We start from the raw sequence: 22,674 nt of genomic DNA on the forward strand, positions 1-22,674 counted from the left end.
AGATAACCTCTGCAACCAATGTCCATCCAACATTGTTTCACAATAAAAGTTAACAGGTTAGGATCGAACTTCACTGTGCACCTAGTATAGTCCCTGTGGAACTGCATTGTCTCCTATAAAATCATTTCCCCTGACAATGATTTTTTTTTAACTAGAACCAAATAATAATGAAGTTAAGTAGGCCTACCTGTGTATTATAGTAATTTTAAAGACATCGTCTTGAGGCTTATCTTTCTTCCAAAGACTTCACTAATTTAAAAACTTGTTTTTGCTTTATGTTAAACTTTATTTGAAGTTCTTCCTTTGCCTCCCACCCTTTTAACATGGACACAAATGAAACACTAAGGACCAATCAATAGAACAAAATATATAGTATTTATTAAATAAATGCATCGGGGGTTATAATACCAAGGTACTATCTGCTTGAATAAAATATTCATTTAAGAAAAAAACATCAATTGTTATTGAAAAATTAAATTAGTAAAATTTTAACATACAAAATTATCTTCAGTTGAAATGAGAAAGAAAAATGCTCATAGGTAGAAATAAATATGGTGATTTCTGTTGGCCCAATGAAGACACAAGGCACAAATGAATAGCAAAGGGCTTTAGAACTCCAGGATACCGCTTTAAGATTCCTGCCCAGGCATTAGAATCATTCTTCACTGGGGCTCATGTGAAACACAGAGCCTTCAGCAGACAGACATCTGTGCTCAACAGTCACCAGCATCTGACAGCCAAGAAGTCTTCATTTCCACTTTAGAGTTTCAAAGTGTGTCCGACAGACCTTTTCATAGACAAAATGTCTCTGTGCCAAAGAAAAATATTAACTTCTAATACTTTATGGGTAACAAAACCTTCATAGTATATGTAACAAGTGATCCTGGCATGAAAAAAAAACACAAATCACTTTTTAATTAATGCCCCTTTCCTCTATTAATAACCCAAATCTAATAAAATGACAGATTGTAAATGAATCCCACCAACAAAAATCTTCGTGGGTCCATAGAAAGTCACGGAAAACACTGTGTATAAGGATATTTGGGTTTAGTGTTTGAAATATGACATATTGCACTTCAAGCTTCTTCCCCCATCCTTATCTCTCCCAACCGCCATCTCTAGGTTCCCCCAAAGGACTGCTAACTTTGTAACAATTCTAATTCCCATTGATGCAAATATGTGTATTGAGGAAGTAACATCCAGATTCTATGTTGCAGTTCCAGTGCATTTATTCCTCTGCAATGAATGGACTTATTTTTCTGCTTCAGTTATAGCTTTCTTCATAGTAAATTCCATTACTCGTGTGTACGGTGCATAGGTCCTTGCAGGTCTTACAATTTCTCGAGTCCTACTCGTTTGACTAAAAAAATGAGAAAAAGCAAGTTAGAAACATCAAAGCCAACCTCTCACTACCCTTGAGGAGTTCAAACTGATTCAATTTCCATAGAAAGGGCATTCTCCTCAAAATTTAGTGACTCATTAATGCGTCTTAATGCTTACAGTAGTGAAAATACATATAACAAAGACCATCTCAAGGAACAGTATCCTAAAAGTCATAAGATGAGGAAATAGCTAGCTTCATAATAGCTGCCTTTCCAGAATAAGGGACTTTTTGTTTGTAATTTTGTTTTATCTCATTTTCAATTTTTTTTTCCTTTTGAGTTGAAAATGAGAGAAAAACAGGTCATGAATAGCTCGCTTTATGGTAGAATTTTAGACATGTTATACAATATAGTTTGGTACTTTTAATCTATTATTTTTCATATCTCCTGCTTTCAGTTTTCAACATCCTCCCTCAACAAATTTCGTCCCCACCACACAAAAAAAGCAGGGCCAGTAAATAAACATGTAGCATTTTGACTAAAAGCTAGGATGTCATTTTGCTCCTAAAAATCGATGGAGTTACTGTTTCCCTTGATGACATGCTGGTTTCCAATAAGTAGCACCTTAAAAAACGTCATTTCCCACCCACTGTGAGCCTGGCTTCCCTGGTGGGGAGGGAAGCTAAGGAGGGAGGATTATCTGGACTGTCTAAATCTAGTTCCTCACTTTTCTGGAAGAATGGAGAGTAAATTCAAGGATGTTCAACTCTGTGCCCAGATAATTGAATAAGTAAAGATTTGAGTTTTATGGCCTCTGATGGCTTTAATCTTTCTGTCCTTCCTTTCATCTATCCTTCCTTCCACACTATGGGATAGAAAGGTACTTGAGAAGCTGGAACATGTTCACAATTAACTAGGCAATGAGATAGTGCACAATCCGTGAGTATTATAAAATATTTAAAATATTCCATAGACTCCAGAAGCTCTTTTAGGGCCAAAATTGTTTTCACTTTGTCTGTGTGTCTCCAGAGCCTTATGCAGTGCTCAGAGTATGAAGGAAAAATTTAATATATATGTTTTGCTTTTGTTGTAGAGGGAGAGGTCACTTCTAATTGAGTTGATAAGAGAAGGAAGGCTTCCTGGAATAGATGACACCTAGCCTGGGATTTTATGGGTTGAAGACAGTGAAGGAAGGAGGTGTGGGGAAGTCTTCCATGTAGAAGAAATGGCAAAAGCAGTGGAAAGGAGGTAGATATCTTTCCAGAAGTGACAAAATATCATTCTGGTAAAAGACAAGATTCAAGTAGGGGATGGAACAGCTGGATGAAGCAATGGAGGGAGTGCTGAACCTGAAATCAGGTAGAGTCATCTTCTTGAGTTCAAATCTGGCTTCAGACACTTACTTGTTGTGTCACCTTGGGTCAATCACTTAACTCTGTTTGCCTCAGTTTCCTTATCTGTCAAATGAGCTGAAGAAGAAAATAGCAAACTACTCCAGTATTTTTTTGCCAAGAAAACTCCGAAAAGGGTCACAAAGAGTTGGACACAACTGAAAATGACTAGATGTACACAGCAGACTGGTTTAAAATGATTTCAGAAATGTACTCTAAGATTAAATTGTAGATGGTCTGAATACCAAGCTAAGAAAGTTGAATTTCATTTTCTAAGTAAGGAGGACCCCCTTGAAGGTTTATGAGTAAAGAAATGACATGATTTAAGAAAATTGTGATTTAAGTAATGATTTTAGAAAATTAATCTAAGGGTGATCAGAAAGATTATCAGAGGGAAAAGAGCGTAATGGAAGACAGATCAATTAGGATCGACTGTGGTTACCTCAATTTTAGATGCACTGAGTTTGAGGTGTTGGCAAACAGACCATCTAGGTATAAAAACCCAGCAGGAAGCTGAAATTTGAGGTAAGAGCCCAGGAGATACAGGTGTAGAAATAATACCTATAGAAGTGATGGTTCAATCTATTAGTCAATAAGAGAAGGAGTAAGTAGGAGAGAAAAGAAACAGAAGAGAGCTGAGGAAAGAACTTTCCAAGATGCCAATATTTGGAGCCAGGAGGAAGAAGAGTAGCCAGCAAAGGAGATAGAGGAGCATAATGTTTAATGTCAGGAAAGAAAAGAAAAGTGAGTTTTTGAAAAGGCCAGAACAACAATGTTGTCAAATGTAGAGAAATCAAAGAAGAAAAAGCCTGATTTGCCCTGTTTTTTAAAAACACATACTATGTTAGTCCAAATTAAAGCTAGAATTATTTCTCCAAATACGGTTTGCAAAAACTGTAATCACTATTAGTTTTCAATACATATTAATGCATTTTTCTTTTTCAAAGCCCATTATTACCTGTTTGACATCATGAACAACACTTAAGATACATGGGCCTCAATTTTCCTATCCATAAAGTAGAAGCACTGACATCGCGTGCCCCTTTCAGTTCTAAATCTACCATTTCTATCATTTCCTACTATGGCTATAGGGTATATTCTGATCAGCACAGTAAACATCTCTCTAAAATTAAGTTCACTTTTATTTTACCTATTAGTTTCTGGCAGGAAACAAAAACATTCACTAAAAAATCTGCCTCTAACATTCGACAACTTTAATAACAAGAAAAATGGATCCAGTGAGATGATTTAGAAAAAAATCAACTATAAAATATTCTCTGACACAAGTTAGTCTGGAGCCAGAATATTAACCACAAAACACACTAGAATGTAGAGTACAGCTTGGGACCTATCATCTGACATCCTTAAGTCATATTAAAAATCCAGAAGAATATAAAATTTTAGGAAATTGAAAAATGTAGCTCACTGTACACACTTTCAACATCTACCACTGAATGACCAAGGCAGTTAGGTCACTCTGATGTAGCTGGGGGGAAACTGACTATGAAACTTATGTAAAAGCTGCTTTTACATAAGCCACTTTTACATAAGCTTTTACAAAAGCCACTAAAGTGGCTTCCAGGTTCACTACCGACATAAGTTATGGGTCTGTCAGTACTTCCATTATGAAAACCGATTTGTGGTTCCATAACTTAGCCATAAAAGTTAGCTTTGGGCTAAACTTTGGCACACAGATTGAAAAGCTGATTTTGTTTTAAGTTAAAGTGTGGGAATTTAAAAACAAACAATTTATTGGCTTCAGGCATAGTTTTGTATTCCTCTTAGCCAAACAGGATTTATTAGGCAGTCAATTAGTGCAGACTAAGCCACTTGGGTACTTGGGGAAAAGAAAAAAAAGGAAAGGAAAGTGGCCAAGATTTGGATTTAAAAAACAGCCTTGCCCATGGTCACTCCTTATTTTCTGATAAACTTTTATTGTGCACTTGGTACTACATATTCATGATGCACAGACTCAAGCTATGTTTATATTTCCTTTTAATTATGTGAGCATAATAAAAAAAAAACCCTACATTTCGCAAGGAGACAAGCAGTGCAAACATGGTTGTCAAACAAGGACTCTAGGTGCCAGGCCTAGTGAATTCCTTGAGACACACAAGTGGCTAGTTGAAAGAAGCATAATTAGAAATCAGAGAGGATAAATGAAAAAGAAAAATAGTAGATAAGATGCTGGAAAAACAAGCAAGAAAAAAATGAGGCTAGAAAAAATGGAAATAGGATAAGATACCTGCAAAGCAAAGGCTCTATGGAGATCAGATAAAATTCTGGTTGAATACTTGAATGGGCATTTTAAATGGTAATCCATGTATCCCGTAAAGTATAAATAGGGTAAGAGAAAATGGTCAGCTTCTCTCAGATCAAATTCTCCCTCTTGCAATGATTTTTCTAAAAATGGTAATGATATATAAGAACTGCTAATATGTAGTACAGTGCTTTAAGGATTAAAAGTATCTTACTGTGTATGATCTTATTCAATATACTTGATAACATTTATTATCACATTCTTTATACTTTGTGCTAAATATCTACATACATGATGTGTCTAGACAGCAATTCGTTCGTATTTTGTCTTTGTGTCCAGGGTCTGGTATTGACTGACACTTAAAAATCATTGAATTGTCTTTGAATATAAGATCCTTTGGGGAGGGGCTCTGACTCCTACTCTTTTATTGTTGTTGTTTGGTCATGTCTGACTCTTCATGACCATATTTGGGGTTTGCTTGACAAAGATACTGGAGTGGTTTGCTGTTTCCTTTTCCAGTTCATTTTCCAGATGAGGAAACTGAGACAAGCATGGTTAAGTGACTTGCCCAGGGTCACACAAGTAAAAAGTGACGCCAGGGCTGGTGTTCTATCTACTGTGCCACCCATCTACTTCATACTTATTGACTGACAGACTCTAAAAAGGCTAGCTAATTGTCTTCTAGATCCCATTTCACAGCAAGGGGAGACACCTGTATCTGAAAACTCAACTTTTTTCAGGTCACTCATTGAGCCTGCTAGAGCAGATCAGTGACCAGGCAACCTACAAAACTCCTGAGAAAGAGAAATGAACCACAACAGAGCTCACATTATGCTATGATGGACGGAGGTCTGAATTTAGAGTCAAGAAGACATGGGTTCAAATACTGCATATTATATTGACTGATCAAGTTACTTCATGTCTCTAAGCCTCACTTTCTTAATCAGTAAAATGAGAGGGGGAGACTAGACAGGTCCTGAGATCTCTTTCAGCTCTAAACCTGTGACTCTTAAAACCTATCATAATGTTTGAATTGGATCATTTAATGGTTTCATTGATTACTTAACTCAAAATTGTTATGAATATCTGATAAAAAAAAAGTAATCATATGAGGAGTTAGGCATTACAGTGGATAGAGCACCAGGTCTTTAGTCAGGAGGTCCTGGGTTCAAATCTGGCCTCAAACATTTCCTAGTGACCCTGAGGAAGTCACTTACCCAGAATTGCCTGGTCCTTACTGCCCTTCTGCCTTAGACTCCATACTTAATATCACTTTTAATACATAAGATAAGGGTTTAAAAAAGTGATGAGATGCATTGTTCTTAAATGGACTCATTTTCCCTCCCTCTAGAATAAGAAATGGTTGTTAAAACATTTTCCATCCATCTCCTGTTCCATGCCTCTGTTTACACAAAGATCTATCAGTGCTCCTGTGATAGTTCCCATGAAAAGTGTTCACAGAAATAAACCCTGGTAGGAACAACCACTCAGTCACAATTCCACATCTGTCTCGAGTAGTAAAAATACAAGTTTGCTTTTTGTCAAAAATTCTACAAAGGCTTATTTACAGATCCTGCTGATTGAGCAGAAGGGAGGGAATGGGGTTCAGTGGGGACAGAAAGGAAGGATGATTGGATCATAGGAACATGGAACACAGGGGTTCAGAGGTCCTCTAGTCCAATGAAGAAACTGAAGACTAATGAAATTGAATGGACCACGATCAAATGGTAGTAAGCATCAGAGGTAAGATTTCAGCCCAGCTCCTCTACTGGAGTAGTTTGTCATTTCCTTCTCCAGCTTGTTTTTCAGATGAGGAAACCTGGGCAAATGGGGTTAATCAATTGGCCCAGGATCACACAGCTAGTAAGTATCAGAGGCCCCATGAACTCAGGGAGGTAAGTCTTCCTGATTCTAGGACAGGAACCACCTAGCTGCCCTTGAGGTAGAAATGGGGAAGAGGGGAGGAATTGTTTGTCTGTTTTTAGTTGCAAAGGAAAATTTTTTTAGGAAAACAAGAAATTCATAAATACCTCAGTGGTAGATCACAACCTACTCCAATCTCTCTGGTTTCCACTTCCGTCTTAGGCTGTGTTTCCATTAAATAGTCCAGTCTACTTTGTAGTTCGTTATTCTGTATTGAAGGGAAAAGGACAGGGAAAAAAAATATTTTTAGCAAAGCATATTCCCACCTCACCCCTCCACCACTGTATAGTGAACAATTTGTGCTCATTCTCTGGTTTCACCTCATAAGCATGTTCATTTTTCTATTTTCAAGTGCATATAAAGCTTGGCCCCTGGCATGGCGTAGGGGGAGTGGGAGGAATTTTTCCAGAATGTTAATTGTTTCTGTCTCGATGGACTTTACATGAAATACACTAGGGCTTTGATTTTTCCATCTATGAGACAGATGACAATGTTTAAATTAGGATGTTGTCATGCAATTAGCACATTCATTTTTGCTTTTCAGTAAGTTGACATGGAAAAGTTGTCCTGGCAGTGGAGGATGACTGAGAAATGTCACACAGCGAAGCATGGGAAATCTGAGTCCTAGGTGCCATGGAAGGCAGAAGCCTTAGGTTTGAGCTATTCATCTGAGTCTTACACAGCCTGTGTATAAATCTACGTTCTATGGGACATAAAAGACGGCATCCTTTCCGATAAATGGGAAATGGTGTAGAGGGAGAGAACACATTCCAGATGCCCTCTTAGCAGACAGGTCATGACAGATCTATGGACTCTGAAACCAGTCACCTAATGTATGCTGTATGGGAGAATAATACTGGACACTAGCCAAAGAGACAGACATTAACACACATGTACATATACACATCCACATCTTTTCCAGATACATCTGGACTTTACCATTCACAAGGAGACAAAATAACAGGGATTTCTGCTGCCCTTTCACATCCACTTTTAAATCAGTTCATTTACAAATGGACAAGCTGAAAGTACCTGGCCATCAGATCTAGGAACTTCCCTTACTAAGTTGGGAGATTTTGTCCTAATTTATATGCTATAAATGGATAATGAATAGCCCAATGGCATTTGATCATAGGATAATACATAAATGAGAATGGCCATTGAACTTGAAATCAGAAGATTCAGTTTTAAGTCTCAGATCTGACATTTGCTTTTGAGTATACAGGATTAGATATTTCCTAGGTTCAGAGTGACAAATATTTGAAGTTGAAGGGACATTGGAAGCTGCCCAGTCCAACCTTCTCATTTCATAGATTAGAAAGGACTTGCCCAAGGTCACAAAGATAGGCAGTAGAAGTGTCAGAATTTGAACACAGGTCCTCTGATTCTAAATCCAATTCTCATTCCACTCTACCACAACTGAGGACAGGCATTGTCCTAATCTCCTATTTGTATTTCCAGCACCAATCAGTAAGGTTGCTTAAAAGGGAGGAATAAAATGTGATTTTTTTGTAACTAAGGAATAATGTTTGAAATTGACCAAATAAAATAAAAAATTAAAAAAAAATAAATTCTGTTGACTGTGAAAAAAAAATAAGGTTGCTTAATAGAGGCCAATTGATTGACTGATTGATTGAATCTGAGTTTCTTCTTAAGTAAAATGGGAAGAATGGGATTTGAACCAGTTATAATGATAATAATGATTTTATTATATTATAATGATTATATAATTATGATGATATATTATATATAACATATTATGTTATATAAAGCTTTAATGATTCTCTAATTATATGATTATATAACATTTACATAGTGCCTACTATGTGCTAAGCACTGTGTTAAGCTCTTTATAATTATTACCTCATTTATCCCCACAACACCTTGGCGAGGTAGGTGCTATCATTATTTCCAATTTTCAGAGGAGGAAACTGATCCAAACAAAGTAACTTGTCCAGGGTCACACAGTTAGTAAGTGTCTAAGGGAAGTACGTGGTAAACTTGAAACACTATTTAAATGAATTATTTCCAAATGATTACACCCTTATGTGTTGATACAAGAGACTCAAGAATAGGGACAAGACACATATTTTCATTGTTATGGGGTCCTCCCAAATAAATAAAATTTTCCACCAATTTATAAATACCTGGGCAATAGATCACAACCTACCCTTGTCTCTCCGCGTTCTACTTCAGTCTTGGGCTTTGCTTCCATTAAATTAGTCCGATCCTAAAATCTGCATCCTCTCTGCAACTTAGTCTTACAGAGTGACTAGAGAGCACTGAGAATGAATGAATTGCTCAAAGTCATAAAGCCCACCCACAAGTGGTGGAACTTAATTAAACCTGGATTTTCCCAGCTGTGAAATCAGCTCCCTATCTACTATTCTAAGCTGCTCCTCCATTACAGACATGGATGTGCATAGAGGCACATATGTATAAAGTGTATACATATATATATACATGTTATCCTTTCACAACATACATTACATATTTCTATATACAATATTATGTGTTTTGTGTGTATGTTACATATGCATATATATAATGTGTATATGCAGAAAACAGAAAAAGAAAATTAACTTTAATTTAATTTAATTAAACCAAAGCCCCTCTCCTTTCCATTCCTTTGAAGATTTTGCAATTTTGCTAAAGTAGAACTACCTAGAACACAGTCAAAAGAACTTTTCTGTTGTTCGTATAAACTGTCATCTCCATTTGTGAAGTCTGGTCCTGGGCTTGTCTGACTTTCATATAACACCATCTTCTAGCTCCACAGTGTACCTGTGACCATGTAGCGGTTTGATATGATACATCTAGAAGCCTTGTCCCAAAGCTATCATCATTTATTTTGTGCTCAAGAGCAATAAAGGCCTTTGGAATATGGCACGTAATCTAAACATGGCCCTTCCTTGGATTGGACAGTTCTACATATGTCCTTCTGTCATGTCCTGGTAAGGCTTGGGGAGCAGTGAGCCCTGGTCAACCTCTCCCCCCCTTCCCTTTCATCTTTTCTGACTCAGTGAAGAGGATGGGGCAAGGGAAGTAGAAACCGGCAGCTTCCCCCAAACTTCGAAAGTGAAGTTCCCACCCTGAGCTCCCTGAGCACTAGTGTGACCATGTCACAGATAAAATTCATTGTTCTGAGAATATTTGGATTAAAAAAAGAGAAGAGGGAAGAGAAGTGGGGTCCAGTTCTTACAATGACATTTACTGGACTGTGAAAAGTCATTTAACCACTTTGTGCCCCAACTTTCTCTTTAAGATGAAAATAGTATTTCAGTACAAATGAGCAAAGACATGATCTTTATGTACTTACAATGTTTGGAAAACTATTCACTATATAAATGAGAGCTTTTGTTATAACTCAATAAAGAAAGGAACTACCTAATTTTGCATTGTAATCTCCATTTTTCAGATGAAGAAACAAATACAGGTTATTCTTTATTTGGGAAATAAACAATCTAAGAACATAAATGAGAATTTTGAGGGTTTTTAAAAACCAGAACACAGGAATCAGAATGATACATTTGGGCCCTTCAGCCCAGATTCAAGATGGCATCAGCCACTGGCTTCGTCCAGTGGTTCTGGAACTCACACTCTTGGAATAATCTTCAAGTTAAGTTGCAGTTACCATATTTGTGCAATGGACATGGGAAGATGGACATACAAATGCTGAGAGATTGTAGTTTTAGGGGACTGACTTGAAGGTACCAACTCATCTACAAAGGCATCATGGAGCATTATACAGAGAACATTATATTTTATCTTGGGGGATGGGGGACATGTAATATATGATAAATGCACTAAAAAATGGAACATTTGTCTTCCTTCCATTGAGTATTCAATTTAAATTCAAGTTTACTATATTTAGCAAAAAAATGGCATTTAAAATATACTGACAATATTTTATAAGAAACTTCGATTTCATGTCAATAACAATGAAGCACTTTCCTCACAACAATCCAGTGAAAGAAAGTTGCGCAAATATTATTGCCCCCATTTTATAAATGAGAAAACTGGGACTTGAATCTGGGTCTTTGGATTCCAAGTCCACTGTCTTTCCACTACACTGTATTTCTATTGAGACATTTGTAGATTTGTTCTTCTTTAAAAACTCTACCATGGAGTAGTCTATCCAATAATTAGCTGCCACCTTGGATAAAGTAGGTTTTTGAGGCTAACATAAGCTTTGATCAAGGAGAGGAAATGGTAAATGTCCAAAGAACAACATATTTGTCTAACATAATAGAAGGGCTAGTAGTTTTTCAGTTGGCAAAATGGAAGTAGCAAAGAGAAAAATGAAAAGGATGATGAGAAAGAGGGACTTCTGAACAGTTTAAAAAGAAAGCTTTGTCTAAATTTTTATCTAAAATTAATCCACATTGGGAGAATTGGAACAAGGAACAGAGCACTAAACAGATAATTAGAAATTAGGAGGGGTGAGAGGCAACATGGTTAAGTGGAAAGAGATTTGGATTTGGAGTGTAAATCCTGGCTTGGCACTCATACTATGCATTGTTAACTTGGACAAGTTATTTAAATTCTTCGGTTTCCTTATCTGCAAAATAAAAAAGCTGGAGTCTCTGATAGTGTTTAAATCCTGTAAATCAGAGCAGGAAAGGGAAGTTTTATGCCAAGATCTTGAGGAAGATACCATATTATCCTTCATAGTAAATGTGTTGGTTGGTTTTCCCCCACTTCCTTTTTAAATCTTTGATATGCATAATGGCTTACTGGGTAGAAGGGAGAAGGCCACATTCAGAAATGAAAGTGTTGTAGGAGAAAAGATATCAATAAAATTTAAAAATAGAATATATGTTGATTAATGCAAAGAACATCTAGAACAATAGATCCTTTGTTTATCCAACTGATAATTAGCCCATATGAATTCTTAAGGCTTCTTCCTAGTCTCTGACTCTATATTTCCTCTGGACAAAATGAGATCATTTGTAAATTCAGGAAAGGAAATATATTTACTATTTTCAAATTTTAGCCAAAACCAAATTACCTGTAATCCAGTATCATATTTATTCAGAATATAACCAACTTGTTTATAAAGTTCATATAGAAGAAATGCACACATCTCCCAGCTGGGTTGAGGAGAAGAATTTACATTCATTCATTGCTGGTAGGATCACAAATATATAAAATCATTTTGACAAAGGATTAATGATCAGAACCTCATCATTTTGTTCATTGGAGAGTCATTTTCCATCTATTTTCTGAGTCCAAAAAGTCTTCATTTATTTTAAAATTAAATTTTAGTACTCTTGTAACAAAAATTTGATACAGAACTTCACCTAAATAATCACAGATTCTTACCTCGCCCTCCAAGAAGGAGATTTTTTCTAAAAGCTGCAGGATAAACAGTTGTTTCTGTTGCACTTTTTTCTTTAATGATTCAACCTATGAAGAAACAAAAATGGTGCCAAATGATTAATCAGAGAAGATACAAGAAGTCAGGTATGTAAAAACTGAGAACTCCACTTAATTCTTTTTTATTAAATAATAATATAGAATACTATAATTAAAATGGTGTATAATAATAATACCTACTATATGTCAGGCACTCTACTTGGCACTTTATAAATACAATCTCATTAGAACCTAATAACAACACTGGAAGGTGGGTGCTTTTATTAGACATATTTTACAGTTGAAGAAACTGAAGCACACAGAGGTAAAGTGACTTGCCCAGAATCAAAACAGCCAGTAAGTTTCTGAAGCCAATTTTGAACACAGAATTTCCTGACTGCAGGCTCAGCATTCTATCCACCATGATACCAAACTGCTCCAAAGAGTCTATATTTTGATAAGAAGATGAAAATCTAACAAGTTGGTCAGGCTAAATCTTCATAGATAGATACATTGTGAGGGCTGTTTATGCAGAAATCTCTGATGAGAATTAAGCTGGCTGTAGAATATTCCTAATTCTGTGGTAAATTGCATAAACCCAAAATTCCCTGCATATCTCTTCAGCTTCCTAAATCTCATCCTTTAAAGGCAGCCAATGCCTTTGCTATCCCCTCTTGCACAAAGTGTTCCTTGAAGATTATGGCTCCCATTGATACTTCCTTCCCCAGACAGGTTTATTTAATATTTAATAACCTACTTGTCAAACCATTCTAATTTGTTTCTTGGTGGAAGTCTTTTCTCCCCCAGCCCAACTATAGGATCCAAAATGGCAGGGACTTTGGAGATTTCTTTGCTTACAGTCTCTTAGTATGAAGTTTGATGAGTTTCCCAAAGAATATGATTAATAATCTCTCTGCCAAGCATGGCACCAGTACTCAGTAAATGTTGAACCTACCAACTTTTCAATAGTCATCAGTAACATTTCAAAAGAAATATCAACTTTAAGATCACATGTAAACTTGAGTACTTCCATTTTTTAAAATTACCCAGTTTAAAAAAATCTTGTTCTTTGACATTATCTTTCTTATTTATTCCTTCCTTCATAAGAAATTGCTTTTACAAGTTCTATTTAAAGTTTATTTAATATTCTTAGAAAAAATTCATTAAATATTTGTGAATCACTTCTTAAAATTGTAAACTTGCAAAGAAATATCTCTAAGATCAATCTCTAAGAGTTCAAATTTTATTTTTATGATTTGGCATAAATAACATTAAATATTAATATAATGAATCGAGGTGACTTTAACTATTTACATTTAAATAAAGTCATTTCAATCGATAAGATATTACTTTTCCATTATTCTCTCTCAATTCTCCATCAGGATTTCTACTTATCCTCTAATTCCTATTTAACATGTCCTTTCTTATGGTCGGTCAGCACGTTCTTTGTTCTTTGGGTTCTGCTTTAAAAAAAATCTGCTTCATTTTATAAAGCAGCTTCTAGCTTTTAAAAAAATATTACTCATACTTTATCTTAATTGCATTGCAGGAATCCATTACGTTAATGTATCACAATGTATTTAACCATTTCCCAATTGTTGAACATTTAAGTTGAATTCTTTGCAACTATTGATGATGTTGCTATGAAAAATTCTAACAACTTTTTTTTGTTGTTGTTTTTGATAATTCTTTGAAGAGTATACTCCCAGACATGGAATTATTGAGTACTCTATAATGAAGACTGCCAGATTGAACTTCAAAAGAATGCTATCAGTTTGCTCCTCTGCCAACAATAAACGATTGTACCTGTTTTTCAACAGCCTAATCAGCAAAGCCTTTCACGCTTTTAATGATTTTTGTTAGTTTGGTGGGTATGAGGTAGTGCCTCTAATTTGTTTTAAATTGGACTTATTCAAGTATTATTAAGCATTTTAAAGTGATTATTAATGATTTGTAGTTCTCTTTTGAAAACTTCATATCCTTTGATCTTAAAGTTACTTTGTACATTAACAGATCCTTTATATAGTTTAGATATCAGATTTTTTGTTATATTTTACCATATTTTCTCAATGTTATTTTTCTTTTATCATCTTTTGTTGAACACAATTTTATTTTAAAGTATTGTTATCTTTCCCCTAAGCACATTCTATTTGTGTTTAAAGGTCAGTTTAGGGGTAGCTGGATAGCTCAGTGGATTGAGAGTCAGGCCTAGAGGCGGGAGGTCCTAGGTTCAAATCTGACCTCAGATACTTCCCAACTGTGTGACGTTGGGCAAGTCACTTGACCCCCATTACTTAGCCCTTACCACTCTTCTTCCTTGGAACCAATATATAGTATTGATTCCAAGATGGAAAGTAAGGGTTTAAAAATAAATAAATAAATAAATAAATAAATAGAGATCAGTTTATTGGGGCAGCTAGTGGCTCAGTGGACAGGAGATGAGATCCTGGGTTCAAATCTGCCCTCTGAGACTTCTTGTGTGACCCTAGGCAACTCACTAAAACCCAGTTACTGCCCTTACTGCTTTTTTTTTTGCCTTAGAGCCAATACTTAGGACAGATTAAAAGGTAAAGATTTTTAAAAATTTTATTTTCAATGCCTTTATCTAATATGGAAAGAAGTTCTGAGTAGAGAAAACTTTAAGGATGATCAGGGGTAAACTTAACAAAGAAGACGGTCAAAGTTTATTTAGAATACCTTGCACTTCTACTCTAACCAAAATCCTAATCCTAATTCTCAAATTAAGACAGGCAACAGATAGGTTTTCAGAACATCTACCCAAGGAGCTAGGAAGCTAAACTGGGGACAACTAACAATCTGCTCCCCTCAGATACTCCATCTAGCTATAAATGTAGCCTTGGGGAACTGATAAAAGAAGGAAATGTAGTAGACCAGGAATACAAATGGAAGAAAGAAAGGTTCGAAGATTAAAAATGGAAGACAGCTTCCTACTGGGTAGAAAGATGAGTTCTTAGAGTGTGGGGGCTCGAAGACTCTCAAGATAAAGGAATTTTGTTCATCCTAATTTGCTTTCTCCCTATGTAGGATTCCATTGAAACTATACAATAAAAATTACCTGGATGAGGCAGCTAATCTTAACCTGAAGTGTATATTTCTTAAAGTATGCCAAGATGACGATCAGAAAGTCAAATGTGAAGTGATTTAGAAACAAAGCAACATGTAAATCTTCGTTATTATCTGCTATTACTATGAAATGAGATAGACTTAGAACATTGGGTGGCATTCTTATGTTTGCTCACTTCCATATCTTTGGGCCTGTGCCTTGGCAAGTACCCCCCTCCCCCCCCCCCGGTCATAGACCTTGTTTTTAGTATATACGTTCCAGATGCTTCAAGACTTCAAAATGTTTGAACAACAGGTTGAGCATTAGAAAGGGCCTTGGAGGACATCCAATCTGAGCCTCTTATTTGACAGATGAAGAAACTGAGGTCTAGAGAGATAAAGTGGCTCGTTGAAAGCCATATATCTGGTTAATGTTCCTTCTACTACCCCAAGTTAATAGTCTCCCACTATTAAACTCCCTTCAAAGTTTTTTCATAATCTCTAAACCACATTATAGTTGGGAAATGATGGATTGTTTTAATATACTATCCCTAAAAACACTCATAGAAAGTAGGAACATCTTGAGACACAGGGAAAAGATATATGAGTTTAAGGCAATGATCATCAATCCTGGTTTTATGACACCTAGAGAGTCTCAAAAAAAAAAACAACCAATAATAGTATTTATGTAGCACTTTACAGTTTTCTAACATCCTTTACCAATTTATTTTGCTGCATTGTTAAATATCACTTCCATAGTGTAGTGCTTCATTTGATCCTCACAAAAAAACCTGTATGATGGTTTTATTATTATTCCCATTTTATTGATGAAGAAACTGAGATAAAAGTTAAAATGATTTCCCCAAGGTCACACAATTAGTAAGTGCCTGAGGTAAGGCTTAAACTCATACCTTCTTTATTCCAATGCCAGAGATCTAACCATTGAAACACCTAGCTGCCTCTTCTAAAAAGTTCTAGAAATCTTTAAATTTATTTTTAAAAAGTCACGCCACAACACATTTTGAGTAAAAAGTAATGGTGCAATGACAAAAAAAAAACAACATTGTAAGGTAAGAAGGATTCTAAATTTTCTGGTGAACTAAAGAGGAAGAGAGGGGTGAGGAAGCAACAAAAGTAGAACTACTTACTAGAAGAGTGGCTCCATTTTTGGTATTCTTAAGAGCACCCATTTGTATTACATCTATCCCAAGAAATATAATCTGGTCATGCCTTCCTTAACCTTTCCTGTGATGACTGCCCTGCTACAGAGCTACCGTACTTAGAAAGCCTATCTTAAATTTCAGTGGTTAATTTCATTTGGAATAGAATTTCTGCAGAAGTCTTCAAGTGCTAGAAATCTCCTGAATCTATAACCTCAAGAATCCTGTGACTATAATTTGGGGCACGTATTACCAGCATGCCTGTTTGTCATTATCCTTTTATTAGTTTAGATTTCCTATTTAAATTTAAACAGGTTTTTTTCAGAAAGGCGTCTCCAATTAGGTTAAGCTGCCACCAAGTGGTAGTAGGTGGCTTGGTAGGAACCATCAGGTTTATGTTTCAGAAGAGCTAACTAGAAGAGATTTGAACTATGGATTTCCCATATTTTTCCCCCCTGGGTTTTGTTAGATTACTTTCCTAAAAAATATGACTCTTGAAAATAACTGAGTTTAACAAAGTGTGAGAGAGAAAATTTCTAAAGCAAAAAATACCTACATACAATTGAATATCTTTCTCACTATGCTAAACCTTTATAAAGTGCAGGTTTGCCTAGCCTTTGTCTCTCTTATTCCTAGTTCCGATTAGAATGTTCATTTCTAACGTATCTGAACTTTTATCTTGTAGTTGGACCCCTTGTAGGTATTCTACAGGTTTCCAGAATTTCATTTCCAGGAAACCAAGGCAGTTTCTGCATACCTGCCAAAAGCTATTCCCTGTTCTAGTTAAAGGCCCTGCCTTAATCAGGCCTTCTGACCAACTGTGAAGATCTAAAGCTGTTCCCCTCTCCTCAGGGTCTTCTTTCTCTCATCCAACATGGCAGAAGGAGCAAGGCACTGAACTCTCTCCATAAACTCTCTAACTCACATGACTTTTTTTTCTATTGGAATGGAGTAACTTCCTCATCAATATAAAAACAGAACTTGTCTTCTCAAAGCAAAACACCAATAAAAATGAGCAAATGTTAGTAGAATTTAAATATAATAATATTTCTTTTAGATGCTGAAACTGTACTCTGTCCCTTTTATATCTGAAAATATAACATAGCCCATACTGCTTTCAAAAAATTATTTAAGTGGATTTCTTTAAAAGATTACAAACGCTAAGGGAAGAAAATATTTTTAAACTACCAATTTAGCAAGTTTTTAAAAGGAGAAATTTTAAGTATCTTCATTACTAAATCAACTTTTAGTTTCACAGGATAAGTACATTGACTGAATAGAGGATTTTTGTTATCTGAGAACTCTGAAGATAAGTTTAGAGCTGAAACAGACTTTAGAGGTCACCTAGTCCAACTCTTAATTTTACAGATAAGGAAACTGAGACTCAGGAAATTTAAGTGACTTTCCCAGGATCATTCAGTTAATAAATGTCATTGCCCCTGGCTTCATAATGTCAGATCATGATGTAACTTTATATTTCAGTGTCATGATTGATATCCGGCTTTCTGGTATAAATGAAATTAAGATCAAATACCTAAGCCTGTGAAAACAAAAGATCATACAGTATCAAGTGTTATATAACACTTTATAAAAGATTTTAAGAGCCTTTTTTTTTGGCCACAGGTAGGTAATGAATAATGAGTACAGTGCTCAGCCGCAACAACAGATAGCTGGTTTTTCATAAAGTAGGAAACATAAAAGATAATGCTTCTTCGATTTTATCGCCTATTGCAAGCTCCCTGTTGGTAAATATCAATTCTATAGTGGAGCAAAGTTAAAAAGAGTTCTGGCTTTGATTCAGAGAACTTGAGTTCAAGTCCAGATTCTGGCACCACTAGTGTGACCTTGGAAAAAACCATTTAACCTCTGTAAACATCAGTTTTCTCTTCTATAAAATGGAGAGGTTGAACTATATAGCTTCTAAGGTCTCTTCCAGCTCTGGATATACAATCCTATGATTTCTTGTAGCCATATCAATCACCTATAATGGCAGGTGCAGAAATCTTTAAAATGCAAAGTTTGTAAGTAATCAAAAACAGAAAAATCCCAAGCCCTGAATATGTTTGAAGTCTACAGTCCTAAATATCAAAGAGGGGAAAAATCCTACAACTAGCCAATAAAATATGCTGGGAGATGAAAGGTTGCCTCCATCCCACCTTAAAATAGTTGAGTCTTCCTGCTTAAAGGGCAGAGGTAGATGTTTAAAGATCTCTGTTGAGAATATTGGTTTTTAATCTCTTTTTCCTTGACAATCATTTTAATCTTGTTCTTAGTTTTGTTTGTGGGAAATATTTAATCAGTGTTTTTATATCATGAGGACACAGAATGGACCTGTTTTCTCCGTAATCACAAAGGGAAACTGGCTTGTGTTGAATTTGGCTGTGTAGTCTCCTATTGTAGAATACAACAGTTTTGTTTCAACTTGAATTAGCTGGAGTGGGGAGGAAGGAAGGATAGAATAAGCATTTCAATAGCAACTATTGCATGTGCTATTTGTTTTACAAATATTATCTTATTTGATACTCACAATACCCCTAAAAGGAAATTACTCTTATAATCCCCATTTTATAGTCTTGCCCAGGATCACACAGTTACTAAGGGTCTAAATAGGATTTGAACTCATGTCTTCCTGACTCTAGGCCAGTCATTCTACTCCTATCCCCCAATTTCCAAGCATGACTCAGCTCCAGTTCCCAAATATTGATCTGTGAATCAGGTCCATGCCCTCTCTCTTTCCCCTCAATGCTTGTTCCCACTGGACCCAAATAAGAACCCTATAAAGACCCACTTGGCTTTATTGGTTTGGAGCATCTTATTCTACCCAAGCTCCTTAAGGACCCAATCTGTTTCCATCCTCCCTGACTGCCCCTACTTATTATATTCCCTCACCAATAAAGAGCTTTACTTTCTGCCAACTTCCTTCTCATGCTGTGTTTCTCTTGTGGCCCTCTACCCTCCCTTGTCCTCCATATTGGAACCCCACAAACCTTACTCAAACTCCTTGAAGATACCTCTGCGTATAATGAGACTAATCAATATTTCAATCTCCTCACAGGAAAGGTTTCATTTATGTATCTGTCCTTAATTCTGTTAAAATGATTATGCCATAAGGTTTTATTTTTAATATTAAAAATGGAATTCTCATGATAAAAAATGACCTCAGGATGCAAGTTTAAAAAATAATGTAACTACTAAACATTTTTTTCTGAAATAAACCACATGGGGAGAAATAAGTCAGCTATTAAGTTATCAGAATTTGCCCTGCTGTAATATACTATAAGAAAGTAGCTTAACAAGGAGGGAAAAAAAGTTATAATACCCCAATTGAGAGGTAAAGGATGGAATGAATTAAAGCAAGAACAAAATGTAACTGAAAAATTGCTAAATGAAGTTAAGAGGGAAAAATGAAAAATCAATGAAAGAAAGGGGTAAAAAGGTACATTTTTCATCTTCATGATGCCTGATTGGGTTTGTGAAAATTCATTTTCAATTAATGTGTCTTGTGGCATTCAGCCAGGGCACATACAACGAACAGTGCTCATATTTTAATCAATTTTTTCTATTAAGTTCCGAGTAATGTACAGTAATAGAATTATACCATTTAAAGAGCTCAAGATGAAACTGGTTTTCAAGGTAAAATAATCTACTTTTGTTTGACTTTTATTTTAAACTCATGATATGTTCACTTCTTTTTAAAGTGGGCAACACAATAATAATAAGTCCAATCCTCTTGGGTACCTAAAAATCATTCTTAGGTGTATAAGAGTGATACAAAGAGGTATAAATTTGTTTTATGACTTGGCTATAACCACACAGAAGATATAACCACCAAAAAAAAAAAAAGAAAATGCTAGTTCTCTCTATGCTATCACAATTTTTCTGTCCCTGTATTCCTTTTTAGCCCCTAAATACTACCTAACATTCAGATTTAGCCTAATAGAGGTAAGGAGGTGGCATTTTGTTACTTATATGGAACTGATGGGAAGATCTCCCACACCAACTTTTATGCTCATCACAGAAAGGGGATACTCATGCATGAAAAAGTTACTTTCACCTTGAAACTGGACTAGCTTAAAAATAGACGTGAGTGACAAAAGACAGTACTTATACTGGTTTTGCAAAATTTTTAAGACCTGAGAACCTAATACAGGATAGAGAAAGATGGATATTACCCAAATGCATTCCTTTTTGATCACTTTAAATAGAGGAGGTCCCTTTCCTCCCTTAGCCCTTCTCTGTCTCTTTAGCCTTTTTTGATGTGAGAGGTGAGTGAAGGGGACACAGAAATCTATTAGCTTTCAACCATCTTTTGAATGTTTAGCTTACAATGAGACCTACAAAACTTACTGAATAATGGGAAAGAGGACTCTTCTACTTCAAAGCCTTTGAGATCAGGACCTAGATGCATAATTTCTTAACCTTTTCTGTGAAACTGGCATTCTAGTAAAGCCTAGGGACCCCTTCTTAAAATATTATTTTAAATGCAAAAAATGAAATATACAGGATTACAAAGGGAATTAAATTGAAATAAAGATATCATTTTTTCCATCCAAGTTCATGCTTCACTGAAATCTACCCCTAGGAGGATCCATGGACCCCAGATAAAAAACTCATTTTGGGACTTGTGCAGAAGTCTCTTTTCCAGCTCTGAGAAAATAAAAAACACTTTGGTTTCAAGCAATGTCCAACTCATGGCATATAGGCAGCCTGAACCAGATTTAAATGTATTCGAGAAATATTTAAGAAAATAAATACAAATACAACACAGCATAGATAATGTTAATATGTGGTTTTCTGAATCAATGTACAGCCCTTAGGCTTTAGAATACAGAAAGATCTTAATTAGGATTTGGTTTATGGGAAAAGTGACTTTGCCCTTTACCTTAACTTTTATTTATTTCCTTTTCTCAAATCTCCCCTTTTCATAGTGAATGCCTTCTCCCCAATTACCCTCCAATTTCCCAATATGGAAACTCAGCTTTCAGAGATGACATGGGGACAGTGCATGTGGAATAAGTGGCAGCCCTACTGTTTTTCCCCCAAATTTTCAGAAATTCAAGGACTTATGCTGGACAGGTCATAAAATAGATAGAGGTGAAAAGGGCCAAAGTGAGATGATACATATCTTCGATTTAGAACTAAAAGTAATCTCAGAAGCCATCTACTTAATACCCTCATTTTAAAGTTGAGAAAAAAGCCACTGACTTGCCCAAAGTCCTGTGGTTACCTGACTTGGCCAAAGTCACATGAGTAGTATATACCAGAAACAGCTTTGAACCCATGCCCTCTGATTCCCAAGCCCATGCTCTTTACACTCTACAATGCTGCTAAGACAGATTTTTACACTGAATACTGATGACAAATAGAATAATAGGAAAGGCAATCAAAATATCCCAGCACGAGTCCATCAAAAACAAGCCATTCTTTTTTTCCTTAAAAAACTCACAAACCAGCCTTTAGTAAAGTCATTTATTAATCACCTATTATATATCAGGCATCATGCTAAGCACTGGGGTTACAAAGAAAAGGGGGGAAAGTCCCTGCCCCCAAGAAACTTATCATCTAATGGAGGAGATAAAATACAAGCAACCATGTATAAGTAAGATGTATACAGGATAAAATGGAAATGATCTCAGAAGGGAAGTCATGAAGATTAAGGAGAACTGGGAAAGACTTCTTGTAGAAGGGGAAACTTTAGTTGAGATCTGAAGGAAGCCGGGGAGGAAGAAAATTTAAGACATGAGAGACAGTCAGTAAAAATGCCTAGAATTTGGAAATGAAATCCCTTGTACAAGGAGAGCCAATGTCTCTGGACAGCAAGGTGAAAGGAAGGGAGTCAAGTATAAGAATGCTGGAAAAGCAGAAAGGAGCCAGGTTATAAGGGCTTTAAAACAGAGAGGATTTGTTTTTGATCCTGGTGGTAATAGGAAACTACTGAAGTTTACTGACTGGAGAAGGAAGGAGAGGATTGACATCTCAGATTAAGATCAATTTGACAGTTGAATGGAGGGTGGATTGGAGTAGGGGTAGATTAGAGAGAATGATATCAACCAGAAGGCTATTATTTGCAACAGTGTAGGTATAAGATGATGAGGGTCTGTGCCAGGATGGTGGCTGTGTCGGAAGAGAAATGGAGCATATACAAGAGATGCTATGAAGGTAGAAATGACAAGATTTTACAACTGATGGGGGAGGGG

The 22,674-nt window shown here is 35.9% G+C and overlaps 1 protein-coding gene across 3 annotated transcripts in view; it reads right to left on the reverse strand.

Annotated features, from left to right (window-relative positions):
• Positions 1–356: 356 nt before the first annotated feature.
• Positions 357–22,674, reverse strand: part of MYZAP (myocardial zonula adherens protein) — a 117,769-nt gene continuing 95,451 nt past the window's right edge. For all 3 annotated transcript variants that reach the window (XM_056809477.1, XM_007479684.3, XM_007479685.3), the window contains 3 exons: positions 12,222–12,305; positions 7,004–7,104; positions 357–1,360 (listed from right to left, as the gene is read on the reverse strand). In XM_056809477.1, coding sequence (XP_056665455.1) covers positions 1,252–1,360; positions 7,004–7,104; positions 12,222–12,305 — 294 coding nt within the window. In that variant the 3' untranslated portion in view covers positions 357–1,251. The remainder of the gene's footprint in view (positions 1,361–7,003; positions 7,105–12,221; positions 12,306–22,674) is intronic.

Source organism: Monodelphis domestica, chromosome 1 (genome assembly GCF_027887165.1).
Source record: "Monodelphis domestica isolate mMonDom1 chromosome 1, mMonDom1.pri, whole genome shotgun sequence".
In the NCBI taxonomy this organism is placed as follows: domain Eukaryota; kingdom Metazoa; phylum Chordata; class Mammalia; order Didelphimorphia; family Didelphidae; genus Monodelphis; species Monodelphis domestica.